General features: G+C 40.7%; 1 protein-coding gene across 1 annotated transcript in view; it reads right to left on the reverse strand.

Moving 5' to 3' along the window:
• MOXD1 (monooxygenase DBH like 1) overlaps positions 1-15,442 on the reverse strand; it is an 81,899-nt gene that overhangs the window by 21,524 nt on the left and 44,933 nt on the right. Inside the window, exons 5-6 of the mRNA XM_045843159.1 lie at positions 5,519-5,698; positions 5,136-5,238 (exon numbers count right to left, since the gene is read on the reverse strand). Of these exons, the coding sequence (XP_045699115.1) occupies positions 5,136-5,238; positions 5,519-5,698 (283 nt within the window). The remainder of the gene's footprint in view (positions 1-5,135; positions 5,239-5,518; positions 5,699-15,442) is intronic.

The following is a 15,442-nucleotide window of genomic DNA, read 5'->3' on the forward strand; positions in this document are numbered from 1 at the left end:
AATGGAAAAGGTTTTAATTTTTTGCCCATTGAGAATGATGTTGGCTGAAGGTCTCTCATATATGGCCTTTATTATGTTGAGGAATGCTCCCTCTATTCCCACTTTGCCGAGTGTTTTTATCATGAATGGGTGCTGTACCTTATCAAATGCTTTTTTCTGCATCAATTGATATGATCATGTGGTTTTTTGTCTTTGCTTTTGTTTATGTGATGTATTACATTTACTGACTTGCGAATATTGAACCATCCTTGCATCCCTGGAATGAATCCCACTTGGTCATGGTGTATAATCTTTTTAATGTATTGTTGGATGCGGTTTGCCAGTATTTTGTTGAGGATTTTAGCGTCAATGTTCATCAGTGATATTGGCCTGAAGTTTTCTTTCTTTGTTGTGTCTTTATTTGGTTTTGGAATTAGGATGATGTTGGCCTCATAAAAAGAGTTTGGGAGACTCCCATCTTTTTGGATTTTTTGGAATAGTCTGTGAAGGATAGGGGTTAGCTCTTCCTTAAATGCTTTGTAGAATTCTCCTGTGAAACCATCTGGTCCCGGGCTTTTGTGTGTTGGGAGTTTTTTTGATTACTGCTTCAATTTCTTTTGTTGTTATTGGTCTGTTCAGACTTTCTGCTTCTTTTTCATTGAGTTTTGGAAGATTATATTTTTTCTAGAAAGTTGTCCATTTCATCTAGGTTTTCAAATTTTTTTGGCATACAGTTCTTCATAGTAATTTCTTACAATCCTTTGTATTTCTGTGGTATCTGTTGTAATCTCTCCTCTTTCATTTCTGATTGTGTTTATTTGGGTCTTCTCTTTTTTTTCTTGATGAGTCTGCTTAAAGGCTTGTCTATTTTGTTTATCTTTTCAAAGAACCAGCTCTTGGATTCATTGATCCTTAGAATTGTGCTTTTAGTCTCTATATCATTTAATTCTGCTCTGATCTTGGTTATTTCCTTCCTTCTGCTTGCTCTGGGCTGTCTTTGTTGTTGTTCCTCGAGTTCTTGTAGACGTAGGGTTAGGTTGTTTGTTTGGAAAGTTTCTAACCTTTTTAGGTGGGCCTGTATCGCTATGAACTTCCCTCTCAGGACTGCCTTGGCTGTGTCCCATAAGTTTTGGGTTGTAGTGAGTTCGTTTTCATTTGTTTCCAGAAACCTTTTGATTTCTTCCCTAATATCATTCTTGACCCATTCATTGTTTAATAGCATGCTATTTAATCTCCATGATTTTGAGTGTTTTTGGTTTTTTTTTTTTCCCCTTTGGGTTGGTTTCTAGCTTCAGTCCCTTGTGGTCTGAGAAAATGCTTGGTATGATTTCAATTTTCTTGAAATTCTTGAGGCTTGTTTTGTGTCCTATCATGTGGTCTATCTTTGAGAATGTTCCATGCACATTTGAAAAGAATGTATATTTAGCTTCTTTTGGATGGAGGGCTCGGTAGATATCAGTAAAATCCATTTCATCAAGGGTATTGTTCAATGCCACAATATCTTTGTTGATATTTTGTTTAGAAGATCTGTCCATTTTTGATAGTGGGGTGTTAAAATCTCCCACTATAATTGTGTTGCTGTCCATATCTTTCTTGAAGTCCTCTAAGATTTTCTTTATGTATTTCGGTGCTCCTATGTTGGGTGCATATATATTTACAATATTTATGTCTTCTTGATGGATTCTTCCCTTGAGTATTATGAAGTGACCTTCTGGGTCTCTCTTTATGGACCTTTTTTTGGAAGTCTATTTTGTCTGATATGAGTATTGCTACCCCAGCTTTTTTTTTCCTGACCATTTGCTTGGAAGATTTGTTTCCAGCCCTTCACTTTCAGCCTGTGTAGGTCTTTTATCCTGAGGTGGGTCTCTTGTAGACAGCAGATATGTGGGTCATTTTTTTCTTATCCAATCAGCTATTCTATGTCTTTTGATTGGAGCATTTAATCCATTTACGTTTAAGGTTATTATTGATAGGTACTTATTCATTGTCTTTTATGTATGTGTGTTCCTCTCTCTCTCTCTCTCTCTCTCTCTCTCTCTCTTTCTTCTCTCCTCCTTAAAGCAGTCCTTTTAGAATCTCTTGCAGAGCTGGTTTGGTCGAGGTGTATTCTTTTAGACTTCTTTTGTCTGGGAAGCTTCTTATTTGGCCTTCAATCTTGATCGAGAGCCTTGCTGGATATAGTAGCCTTGGTTGCAGACCTCTGGTTCTCATTACCTGAAGTATTTCCTGCCATTCTCTTCTGGCTTGAAGTGTTTCCATTGAGAAGTCAGCTGTTAGCCTTATTGGGGCTCCCTTGTATGTTATTTCCTTCTTCTCCCTTGCTGCCTTTAAGATTCTCTCTTTGTCTTGAAATTTTGTCATTTTAATTATGATGTGCCTTGGGGTGGGTCTCTTTGGGTTCCTCTTGATTGGGACTCTCTGTGTTTCCTGGATTTGTGTGACTTTTTCTCTCATCAAATTAGGGAAGTTCTCCTTCATTACTTGTTCAACTAGGTTTTCGATCCCTTGCTCTTCTTCTTCACCTTCTGGTATCCCTATTATACGGATATTATTACGTTTCATATTGTCTTGCATTTCTCTTAATCCCTTCCTCATTCTTTCTGAGCCTCTTTTCCTTTTCTTGCTCTTTCTGGATGCTGTTTTCTACTTTGTCCTCCAGCTCGCTAATCCGATCTTCTGCTTCATCGATCCTGCTTTTCATTCCTTCTACTGTGTTCTTCAGTTCAGAAATTGTATTCTTCATTTCCTCTTGACCTTTGTTGAGAGTTTCTATTTCCTTTTTCATGTTTATATAGTTTGCAGTGAGATTGATGTAGTTTCCCTCTAATTTCTGAAAGCTCATTGTGAGTTCATTGAACTTCCTGGTAATCATTGTTTTGAACTCACTATCTGATAGTTGGGTTGCCTCTATTTCATTTAGCATTTTTCCTGAGGCTTCCTCGTTTCCCTTCAGTTGGGGGTTGTTTCTTTGTTTTCTCATTGTTCGTGGGTTTCTTCTTTGTTCTTCTTGTTTGTTAATTTGAACTGTTCTGGTTCCCTGTATTTATGGTGTGAACTTCTGTGGTAGAATTTTTTGTGTGTTTCAGTGGTGCAATCTCCTTCGTGTATCCTGGTGGTCACAGCTTCCCCCTACTCTTTTTTGGGATCAGTTGGAGGAGTAAGGCAAAATGGTTTAAAACAGCAAGATAGTATACTATGATATTTACTTTAGCAGCCAGTAGAGAAGAGATGGGTTATCCTTTGGCTCCTTATAGTGTAGCTGTGATCCTCCACCCCCCTATCCACGTTTTAGAAAGGATGGAAAGAGGGTAAGACTCTTATTGGGGACGAGAGGATTGTTAGTTGGATCTAGAAAGCTGTGAGGCTGTGGGAGGTCAGCTTCTAAGGTAGGGTTGGACTAAAGATTAGTATATAGGAGTAGTGAGTAAAAGAATAGAGACAACCCCTCACAATAGTATAGTTCAGAAAATTGCAAAGTGGGCTGAGATCAGGTAGGGGATATTGAGAAGCATTTACAATTGTATAGACTAGGTCTTACTAGCAGTAATAGTAAAGTGACAGTCTTGTGGCAGAATCGATGAGGTCTAGATAACAAGAATAAAGAGTATAGAACCTTGAGAAGTGTATTAATGGAACGCAGATGAAGGATAGTAACTTATCAACATCTTGTGACTGAGATACCAGGGGGAACCTATCAAATGACAGTATAACCAGCCAAGCAAAGAAGATTATACAGAAAGAAAAAGAGTACCAAAATATTATTAAAATAAAAAATGTCATAAAAGTGAGAAAAAGATAATACAAATTTACAGTAACTTGCAAGATTAAAACAAAAGGAAAGAAAAGCAGAAGATGTGGTGCAGGAGAGCTAAATTTGGAGTGGAAAGAATAATATTAGGTTGAATGGAAGAGAAACATAAGGGATTGCGATATAAAAATAATGAGAATTGAAAAAAAAGTCACATAAAACACAAGATAAAATCAGTCAACCAACAACAGCCAGAGAAACCAATAAAAAACCAAACAAAACCAAAAAACTAACAAACAAACAAACAACAAACAAACAAAAAAACCTCTTGTTGGTTTCTAACTGGCCAGACCAGTTTTTCTGATCTTGCTAGCTTCAGCTGGCTGAGGGGCCTTTGAAATGCTTCTCTCTCTCACAACCAGAACTCAGCAAGTCTGTCAGGTACCCGGGGCGCTCCAAGACACACTGGTGCGAGAGAGTGTCTTCCCGATGAAGGTGCGGGAGCCCAGCCGTTTCCAGCTCCGTGTTCCCCGCCAAACGGCTCTCCGGCGGAATGTTGGCACCTTTCCCGGCTCTCCGGTCGGGCTGGCTGGAAATCTCTGGGCCACCACTGAAGGAACGCGCCCAAGCCCCTCGTCCCTCCTGGGATTGCAGCGCGCGATTCCTGCCTCCCTATGGGGCGCGAGCCGAGCGCGGCCGGCTTGTGCTCACTACCGCTCTGCACTTCCACCGGGCTAAAGATGCCCCTGGTCCTGTTGGCTAGAGGCTCTCACTTCTCGGCCTCTGGGCGGGATTTCATATTCCCTGGGCGATTTTTTCTCAGTCCAACTGGCCAATCTGTTCCTTCTAGCAACCCGTTCTCCCCTGGAGTTACTCACCCCCGTATTCGGGGGAGGGAGGGAGCAGCAACTTCCCTCTCCTGGGATCCCTGGGGCAGAGCCCGGAGCACCGGGTGGGCCTGGGGTCTGCGCACCCCAGACCCCTTTTGTCCTGTATCCTTCTTACCGTCTGGTTTTCCAGTGAGTGCAATAATTTCTGATGTCCTGCTTTCAAAAGTGATTCGGCAATCCAGCCCACTTGCTCTGCCTCTCCACCGATCCGCGAGTTTCCCCCCTCTTCACAGAAGCCGAGAAAAACGCTGCCTACAGTAAGGCCGCCATCTTCCTCTCCCACAAACTTTGTTTAAGATTAATGACCACAAGGCCCATCTGCCATGTTCATTGCTGGTAATGACTCTTGTCCCAGTATAATTATTAATAGTACCCTCTTTTACTCTAAAAAGTTTCCTAATTTGAATCATAAACATAAAATTTTATTCTAACAATGGATGCTATTTTATTCTGACTTTAAGGCAGAAGTTACAGAACTTTTTAGAATCATAGGTTGAATATATGAAGAACAAACTCACCTTCCTTATATGCTGGATTGTCATAATGAACTTCCAGAAGCACATAACGAGGATCTAACGGAGTACCGAGGGATAATCCCACGTGAGGTGGATAGGAAAAACCCTAAATTAGAAAAATTCCATGAGACAGTGTCCTATGAAAGTGACGGAAAGCTCTACTCCATTCAAAAACCAACCTTTCTGAAAGAGATTTCAACATACTGGAACTCCATTAATCAATAGCTAATAAGATAAAATGGCTTAAGGAAGGAAATCTTTTCCTTGGAAAGAAAAATAAGCCACCCTCATATCAAAACTAATGTATAGCTTTACTTATAAGTATTGGAATCGTAGGGGAAAGCATAATCAGTTAATTGTTACATCTCAGTAAATACTAGCCCCACCTCTCCACCAATGGCCCAGGCAAACACAACGGTCTCGCAGGTGTGGAATGCATCAGGCATGTTGGGATGGTAGCACTCGTGGCCATAGTCCAGAACACTGTCGTTCAAGTTGCTGCTGCACTGATAGAGCAGGATGTGATGGACCAGACTCTCGTGGCCTCTCTGTATCACGGGCTCCACCTGAACAAGCACAGAGCAGAGAGAGGAGGCAATAAAGTAAATCAGCCTACCACACGGCACAAGCATGAGACCAGCATAAGTGATGATCAGTTTTTCAAAGAAGTGGTTTTCTCAGTCATGTAAAGGCTGTGTGGCTCAAGCAGAATTTGTCGTAATGATGACGACACTGACTGCCGCAACAACAAAAAGGAGATAACTGTTGACTCCAAGAATCACAGGACTTTATTAATGTTTTTTTAACTTCCTCTTGTTTCCCTTACCATTCTGCATAATAGATGTGTCAAAACTTGCTTGCCTTCTGCCAGCCTTTACTTTTCCCTTGCTCCTCTTCCCTTCTTTTTTATTTCCAAATAGAAAGAAAAAATCAAGGCACCTCTGCTGGAGGCGATAGATGATGTCTCATGCATCTATCTAGCATCAGTCTATTTATTGGCCTGTCTTCTTCATGCTGAGCACAGAACTGAGCACAGAATAGGGCTCAATAATGGGTATTTTTATTTTAGGATTTAAAAGGAAATTCTATTACGAATTTGGCTATTAGAATTTGGGAGAGAAAAGAGAAAACACTCCCATGATGTGCTTGTGACACCCCTAAAATTAGGAAGGGGAAGCAGTGAAAATAGAATCAGCAGGGAAGTTAGTCCTCGGAGTGAAAGCGCAGTCCATGGGAGCAGGGCTCCTTCCACTGCCCCTTCCATAAGCTCCCTTCAGAACACCCTCCCACTTCAGCTGGGGAGCTCAGAGAGAGCCACGCATATCCCCACATCCCAAAGAGCCTTCTAGCCAGAGCAAGTGCATGAGCCCTGTACTTAGCCTCGCTGAGTTATTGATGCTGCCACCAGTTGTATGGTTCTTTGAGTCTTCTATTTATCGGACAAAGAAGCCCTAGTGTGTCCCTAAATTTCCAAAAGTTAAGCTGTCTTAGGGCTCTTCCACACTTCTTCTTTTAGCCTTATTTACTCAAATGCAGGCAATGCATTTTGAAATCCTTGCTTGTTCTCTGCCTCAGACTTGCATATAAAGATGAAGTGTTACCCTGGCTGGCATAGCTCAGTGGATTGAGCACGGGCTGTGAACCAAAGTGTTGCAGGTTCGATTCCCAGTCAGGGTACATGCCTGGGTTGCAGGCCATGACCCCCAGCAACCACACATTGATGTTTCTTTATCTCCCTCCCTTCCCTCTCTAAAAATAAATAAATAAAATCTTAAAAAAAAAGATGAAGTGTTTTCAGCTATTTTCTCTGAAGGCTTTCCATTTAAGTTTTCTACATAGTTTCACTTTAAAATATAGTAAAATCTAAGCAGCAGAAAAGGGAAATAGTATGTAGTGGGTAGAGATCGGAATAGGCAGCCAGGGATTCAAGTTTCTAAATCCAGCTTTGTTTTGAATTGCGCAGTGAGGCATTCCTTACTTACCACTTGTACATTGTTAACATCACATACACAGAAATGACGTTGCACTTGGCTTTGTCTGCACTTGTCTTGTCTCGAAAACAATGTGCCCCCTGAAGGCAGAAACTATTTTCTATTTTGCTTGGAAAAGACAACAGGTATTGTTCAAACATGGTTGCATAATATACAATGGTTACACAAAAAGGTAACCCAGGATTTCTATTAGATTTCACTTTCCACATGTAGTTTGAGCTTTCTTGTGAGACTTTATTTATTTGGGTATCTCAGTGCTCCAAGGGGGACAGGGCACTGCAAATATGTCCACAGTAAAATATTTAGGCACATGTGAGATTTTTGCTAAGTGCATTATAAATTCAAGAGGAACTTGTAGGTTGTATTTAGCTTTACAAGGTAGATCCTAGAAAGGAATCGTTAGGTCAAAACAGTTGGGTGCTGCCAAGGCAGCTACAGACACTAGTGGTCTTCATTAAGGTATAGCAAGAGTGAGCTAAGAGTGTGTTTGCAGAGATGTGAGGCTAGGTGGTGCCTGCCATTCAGATGCTTAAAAAGAGGAGAAGGACCCAAATAGATGCTTCTCCAAAGACAACATACAGATGGCTGATAGATATATGAAAAGATGCTCAAAATTACTAATCATCAGAGAAATGCAAATTAAACCCACCATGAGATATCACCTCACACCTGTCAAAATGGCTATCATCAATAAATCAACAAACAGCAAGTGCTGGCAAGGATGTAGAGAAACGGGAACCCTCATGTTCTGTTGGTGGGAATGCAGACTGGTACAGGCACTATGGAGATACCTCCAAAAATTAAATATGAAACTGCCTTGTGATCCAGTGATTCCTTCCACTTCGGGGAATTTATCCAAAGAAATCTAAAACACTGATTCAAAAAAATACACGCACCCCTATGTTCATTACAGCATTATGTACAATAACCAAGATTTAGAAGCAGCCCAAGTGACATCAGTAGATAAGTGAATAAAAAAACTGTGGTACATTTATACAATGGAACTACTCAGCTGTAAAAAAGTAGAAAATTTTATCCTTTTTGACAGCATTGATGGACCTGGAGAGCACTATGTTAAGTGAAATAAGCCAGTCAGAAAAAGTCAAATACCATATGATTTCACTCATAAGTGGAATCTAATGAACAAAATGAACTAACAAACAAAATAGTGATAGGCTCATAGATAGAGAGCAGGCTGACAGCTCTTGGTGGGGTGTGGCAGGGAGGTGGAGTGAATAGAACAAAAAAAAATAAAAAAGCTCACGGACACGGACAACAGTGTGGTGACTGCTTGGGGGAGAAGAGTTGGGGGAGGTGGAGGAAGATGAACATGGGATAAATTGTGATGGAAAGAGACTTGACTTGCAGTGGTGAACACACAATACCGTGTACAGATGCCTGTAGAACTGTGCACCTGAAACCTGTATGATTTTAACCAGTCACCCCAATAAATTCAATAAAAAAGATGCTTCAAATAAATGTCTTAAAAGAAACTTTTAAGAGCAAGTGCCTTTCTTGTTTTAAAAAAATGTAGAGAGTCCTACAACCAACAGCAAGCTTCCAAGGTACCAATGCATTCCAGGAATAATAATAGTAACTTCTGTCGTTTCTTCAGCACCTACTATCTGCCAGCCACTATACTAGTCATCTGACATATCTCATTTAATATTTATAAGAAATCTATAAAGTAAATGTTAGTCTTCGTTTTACAGATGAGAAAACTGAAACTAAGAGGATTATGTAACAAACCCAAAGTATCATAGTTAGGAAGAGGTAGACAGGGATTTGAAACCAGGCTGGTCTGCCCCAGAGTCAGTTCTCCTATGGCGACATGCTGTTGCAGGAAGACGTGCTGGAGGTGCACCAAGGCTCTGCCGGCTGATGCCGTGAGAGGGAGGATGAAGGGCTTTAGTGAGGCCGACAGATGTCAGCAAGGAGGGTGATGGCACCACAAGCCCAAAGCCCAAAGGTGCTTTGGAGCGACTACCAAGACCCACCACACAACCTTGCCAGCAGATGAGCAATGCCAGGCAGGGAGCCTGATGGGTCGGGGGTCTCCAGCCCTCCTTGCCAGCCTAGTCTAAGCGCACTTTGACCTTTAAGGAGAGGAGACAACCAATGTCACCCCAATAAATTCAGTAGAAAAGAAAAAAGATGCTTCAAATAAATGTCTTAAAAGAAGCTTTCTTTTTTTTAAGAGAGAGCTTAAAAAGCTCTCTTTAAAAGAGAGCAAATAACAAATTATCTCCTAGAAACCTGGTAAGGGCTTCAAAAAAAATTAAAATGTAATCTGACTTACAGATTGCAAATTGAGGGTATGTGCTAGAAAATGAGGATTTCCTATGAAAAAATACATTCATAATACAATAAGGAAACTTTATGCATGCCCACCTGGGCACTGGTCACAGGAACAGATAAGGAGACTCGGAAGAAGCAATTTCTTGGCAAAATAGAATGGACATAAGAGATGAAAGGGACAGACAGACAAATAAGTGCCAGAGAAGTATATGTAAAGCTAGCAACTGAATTAAGGGGCTACTAATATATGAGAAAACATATGGGTTACCAAACTCCCAAAGAATGGGTGAATTTCTCAAGAAGGACTTCTAAGATAATCATGTGGAATAATTAAGTGAGAAACCAAGAATATTCTTCTGGATAAGCACAACCTGTTTGGTGCAGGGTAAAAGTTCCAGAGAATCGGGGCACTTTGGTCAGAGTAGATCACGGCCATTGGTTCAAAGCAACCCTCCCCCCCACCACCACCAGTGGGATAGAAGTTCCCACAAAACTTTCTGTCATGTTTACAGAGCCTAGGGATAGTGTTGCATTGCTACCAACCCCCAAATGATGGCTGTTGTTACCTTCTGCTTCCTCGAAAGCCCCGCCAAACACCTGAGGCAGACATGGCCCATGTGTTCTATACCCTGCTGTGATCTTCTTTAGCCCAGGTGACGCTGAGGCAGAGACTGGAGAGCAGTGTCTGAGGCAGGATGGGGAGGCATACCAGTGCCCCAGACATGTGCTGCTCGTTGGCTGAAAACAAGCACCAAACACTACTAACACTACTGTTTCTTATGTATTCACTAGCTGTCCATGGGAAAAAAAGACTTTTCTTTCTGCATCATTAGAGTATTTGAAACAAAGGTCCAGTTATACGTTTTTGTATTAAAAATATTTCTGAGATAAATAAGTATGTAACAAATCGGTGCTACAAGAAGCAGCACTTAATGAGAGTGCCCTATTTTGATCACTTCACAGATGTCACATTATTATCACAACCAAATGGGAATGCCAGGCAGTTGCCTCTATTCAAAAAATATTAAACTTACAGAAATTGTCAAAGAAGGCATGGCAACATAAAGTATAGAAAGAAATGAATTGGTGTTTCTGAGACTGAAATGAACATTTAAGTTTTGTTTTAGGCTGGCTCTACGATTGCAGAAGAAATAAATACAAAGAAATACAAAGCAGAGCATATAGTAGTGGGTAGCAATGACACACTCACCTGATGACATGTTAAAGCGTGTTATTGATCACTGTGTTCTTCATTACAAAAGTGGGATTTACAGACCCGCCTTCATACGCAACAGATGCCAGGCAAGGATGGCTTGGCAGTTGGAGGTGATCTGTGATGCATAGTAAAGGAGCAGCCCAGGAACCAAAACACAGATGAAAGAGACGTACAAAAGAGTTGCTAAGTACAGCCAAGACCAAGGTGGAAATTAACACAGACCATAAAACTGAACCTGGAAAGTGAAGAGCCCCAAATATTTATATGATTCCATATGACCTGTCATCTCTTACCCTCTTTTTCCAGGTCAGATGTGTCTAGCGTAGTCCCTGCAACATACAGGCTGCTTAATAAATGGTTATTGAACAAAAATGAGTAAATATTCCCCTTTCTCTGAGGCCATCATCAATAAGTCTGAGTCACCAAATTCAAATGCACTGACCTCTAATTTCTTGATAGTCTCAATTCTACTGACCTACCCTGCATTGCACTTCAGCAACCCCACTGTCCCACCCTGTACTTATTACTACCCAGGGCTACACTCCCTCTGAAACTCTCTTTTCCACCCCCTTCCCTGTTCTTTTCGTTCTTTCATACCTTTCTAGTCACTCGACCCACCACTTTTTCCCAGGAGGCCCCTTAAACTACTTACTCAGTCACCAGGCCCTCACCATTGACCCAGATGCTCACAACTGTGAATCAGTCCTGTAATCTGCCCTTCTGATCCTCCACTTGGGATGCTTGCACAACCATTCATACAAGACCTCAACATTCATGATTCACTCTTGCCTCCATGCATTGGTCTTTCTTTATGTTGCTGTGCATTCTTCTCCTTGGCTATGAATGGGCATAACCTGTTTGGTGCAGGGTGCAACTTCCAGAGAATGGGAGCCCTTTGCTCTCATTGCAAACCTTTAAGAATCTGTGCATACTCCTAATCAGTTCTCAGTAAATGACTCAATATCTCGGTGAGAGGTGAATGAATACCTAGCTATTCTAGCTGCATAAGGGCAGTTGGGGGTAGAGCTTTATGGAAAGGACAAAATTATTGAAAAATCTTAAACATCAGCAACCTATTCTACATATTCAGTTTTTTAAAAGTACATAAAATTTTATAAAGTAACACAATGTTCCAAAGAATCTCACATAGTGTCATCTTATTTTAGTTAGGATAGAATAAGACAGGGCTAAGATTTAAAAACAAAAACAAAACTTCTATGTGTCTCAGAATTCCTTCGAACTTAGAGCCAAGGCACTGAGAACAGGAGGTAAGAAAATCTTAGGAGAAATGTATGTTATCTTTCTGTGATTGGAGCTGGGGGGTGGGGGTCCTTGACAAAGCTGTGCTTACCTCCTGCTCTCCCTTCACCAGCATCTACTGTGAAACAGATTCAGTTCAAACAGGACTTCTCCTGAGAGCCCCTCACATCAGGAAACTTAAGAATCCACATTCCTTTGAAACTTCAAACACCAATTACCTAAACAAAAACAGTTACTGAGAGAGACATTTTTTTTGGCTGAATTCATTTGTGCTGGGTTGAATGGTACCCCTCCAAAATTTATGACCCTCAGAACCTCAGAATATGGCCTTATTTGGAAATAAGGTCTTCTTCAGATAGAAGCAGTAAAGATGAAGTCACCCTGCCCCAGGGAGGGTCCTAAATCCAATGACTAGTATCTTTATAGAAACGTAGAGGGACATTCAGATCCAGACCCACAGAAAGAGAAGATGGCCACATGAAGACAAAAGCAAATATCGGAGTCAAGCTACCACAAGCCAAGGAATGCCAGAAACCACCAGAAGCTGGAAAAAACATGGAAGGATTCTTTCCCAGAGCCTGAGGAGAGAGCGTGACCCTCCTGATGCCTTAATTTTTGAACTTCAGGCCTCCAGAGCTCTGAGAGATTAAATTTCTGCTCTTTCAAGTTACCAGCTTGTGGTTATTTATTATAGTACCATAGAAAGCTAATACATCCATTACTCTCGATTTTGGGTCATAAACTAACCATTTGCAGACTTGTACATTTTATGCCTACGTCATAATTGCCCCTCCATTTATTTGTGATGTGAACTATCACAAATATACATGCTCCCCCTTACATGATTGAGGTTGATTAGGTTTCATTATCTATAGCTGAACATATATGTATCTTGCTTTAGATTTTATTTCATGGGGTAAAAAATGGGGAAGTGCCCTTCTTGACTTGTCTAAGTATAGCTCAGTGTGAGAAAAACAAGAGGCTGTTAGAGGTCTTACGACAGTTTCCCTATACTTACTCTTCCAAGTTTGCCCACTTAAGATATTGCTTGTTAAAACATGAGTGGAACATAGCTCTCCTCAAACAACTTTCAGTTCAATAAATTAAAATTAAAACAAAATGAAAGAGGTAATGGGTGGGCTCTGTAATGAGCTGGAAATTTTGTAAATTCCCATCACTTGTCTTCCTGCCTGTTCTTGTTCCTGGCACCTTGCTTTTATCCATTTGTTCAAGGCACAGGTTGCTACCCATGTAAGAGCCAGTAAACCATCTCCGACAGAGGTTATCCAAAGAGCAGCTGGCTCATAAAGAGATGCTGCCTATGAGGGCATTTCAGCTGGAGCTAGCAGTATATGTAGCTGACTACAAGATCATGCCGATATGCTCATGTGATTATAGTGGGACAGGGGTATCCGATTTACAAGAGGTAACCAAACTGAGTAAGAGAATGGCTGTCCCACAGGTAATCCACTCTGAGAAAGGGCAGGTTCCAAGCAAAACCTGACTTGCTGATATGGTGTCAAAGGGCCATAGCCTGAATGGATTGGGTGGCTGAAGCTCAGGAAGTGACGGTCGAGTGGGAGAGAGTTGAAGAAAAAGAATGAATAAAGGGGGAGAACTGAGGGAGAGTTAGTTTTTCTGGGAAAAAAATTAACCCCCTACTGCAACCCTGAATTTTTATGGGAAGTATTTCTCAAGCAGGATGCCCTGCCAGCCACCACTGACCAGGTCAGGGATCGGTACCCAACACATCAATCTTTTCTTGGGATTTTCAAACTATGGAAGACAGAACAGAACAGAACAGAACAGAACAGAACAGAACAAAGCAAAACATCACCCTCTGGAAGCTGGAGATCGTAGAAGGCAGTGCGGAGTAGGATACAAGTCAGCACACAGAAAAATTCCAAAGACAACAGACAGACCTGGCAGGGTTTGAATACCTAACAAGTTGTGTCTGAAACCAGCTGCATCTCTGCCATTTTGTGGCTTATTTAGTCAACTTCTCCATGTATTTCGTGAATCAATACATTCCTTTTTATTTCCTAAGCTAGTTCAGGTTGGGTTTCTGTTATTTGCAACCAAGAGTTCTCATTACTAACCAAACATGAGTAACTATGCTTCAATTCATCAAGACACATGTGCATTTATGTATGTGCTGTCTGAAATTATCCTTTATTTTTTTCTTAGGAAACTCGCCATATAAAATTACTTTGATTTTGTTTTACTCTTTCATTTGAATTGGATCTGGGTGAGTTAATAACCAAGTTACTTCAATAAATGCCCTTGAGAAGCAATAGGAGGGGAAAAATCACCCCCTATAACACACACAATGTCTTTCTCCCTTGCTTACTGATTCCAGAAATTCCACATAGGTACATAGTATTAAGGCCGTTTTCTACATGAATATACAAGGATCCTTGAGAATGATAAAACATTATGATTTACATTCATTTATTTCAAAATATGAGTTAATTAGGTTCTTTTCCCAAACACCTCAAGAATATAAAAACAAACAAAACAGAAAATTACATTTAAGGAAATTTATAACACAGTATGTTTAGTGTTCATATTGGTCTTTGAATTTTTAATAGATTATTAATTAACTCTAAGGTAGCTTCTGAGGCTATATTAACATGTATATTAATTTTCAGCTAACTGAAATACTCAATAAACTAGAGACCACTTAGCTACTCTAAGAAATTTTAAATTAGCCCCTATATGGCCAGAAAGGAGTGGTAGAAAGAACTAGAGGCCAGGAGACCACTTCCTAGCTGTTGGGATCTGACCAACACCCAACATTTGACACAGTCAGGACAGATGAGACGCATCTGCACAGCAGAGGCGACTGTGGCCGGATCTCCTGTCTGTCTCCTCCTGCATGCCCGTCCCTGCTAGCAACAGGTGGTGGAATTTTTAGATACCTGTGCGTTATAACAAAAAATCTGCACGATGTCTCTGATTCTGCATGAAATGACTTGCTGACCACAGAATAGAAACCCCTAACAACCCTATTGCTGCCTACTTCTCCCACCTGGTAAGTTGGGGACAAAATTAAATTATGGGCAGACCAACTGCCAGAATGCTGAAGGAAGCTGTTGCTAGGAATGTTTCTTAAGGAGTCACCACTTAAAAGTTTAAGATTTATTAGAGCCACTACCCCTCCCATACCCTGGACAATTGTAAAGAAGCAAGGAGTTCTAGTTGAAAATAATAATCTCAATACATGAAAACGAATTCAAAACATGCCCCCTGCAAGATGTGTAAATCAAAAGAGCTAGGCAGGAAACCAGTTACCTAACCTAGACAAATCTAACCTCAACCTCAACAGACAATAGCTAATTTCTATATAACCTATAAATTATCCCTTTCACCTTTTTAACTTAGACCAGTTCCTAGAATCTTAAAAGATACCTAGTTACTAATTGGCACCTGAAAGTTTGTGCCCATATAGCTTCACTGGCTACTTGATTGATAACCCTCTTGGTCGAAATAACTTGTTTAATATGGTTGATCTGTGGGACCTCCTGTACTTTTCGGTTATTTCT

Source organism: Phyllostomus hastatus, unplaced genomic scaffold (genome assembly GCF_019186645.2).
Source record: "Phyllostomus hastatus isolate PE091 unplaced genomic scaffold, TTU_PhHast_1.1 phas_contig_40, whole genome shotgun sequence".
In the NCBI taxonomy this organism is placed as follows: Eukaryota; Metazoa; Chordata; class Mammalia; order Chiroptera; family Phyllostomidae; genus Phyllostomus; species Phyllostomus hastatus.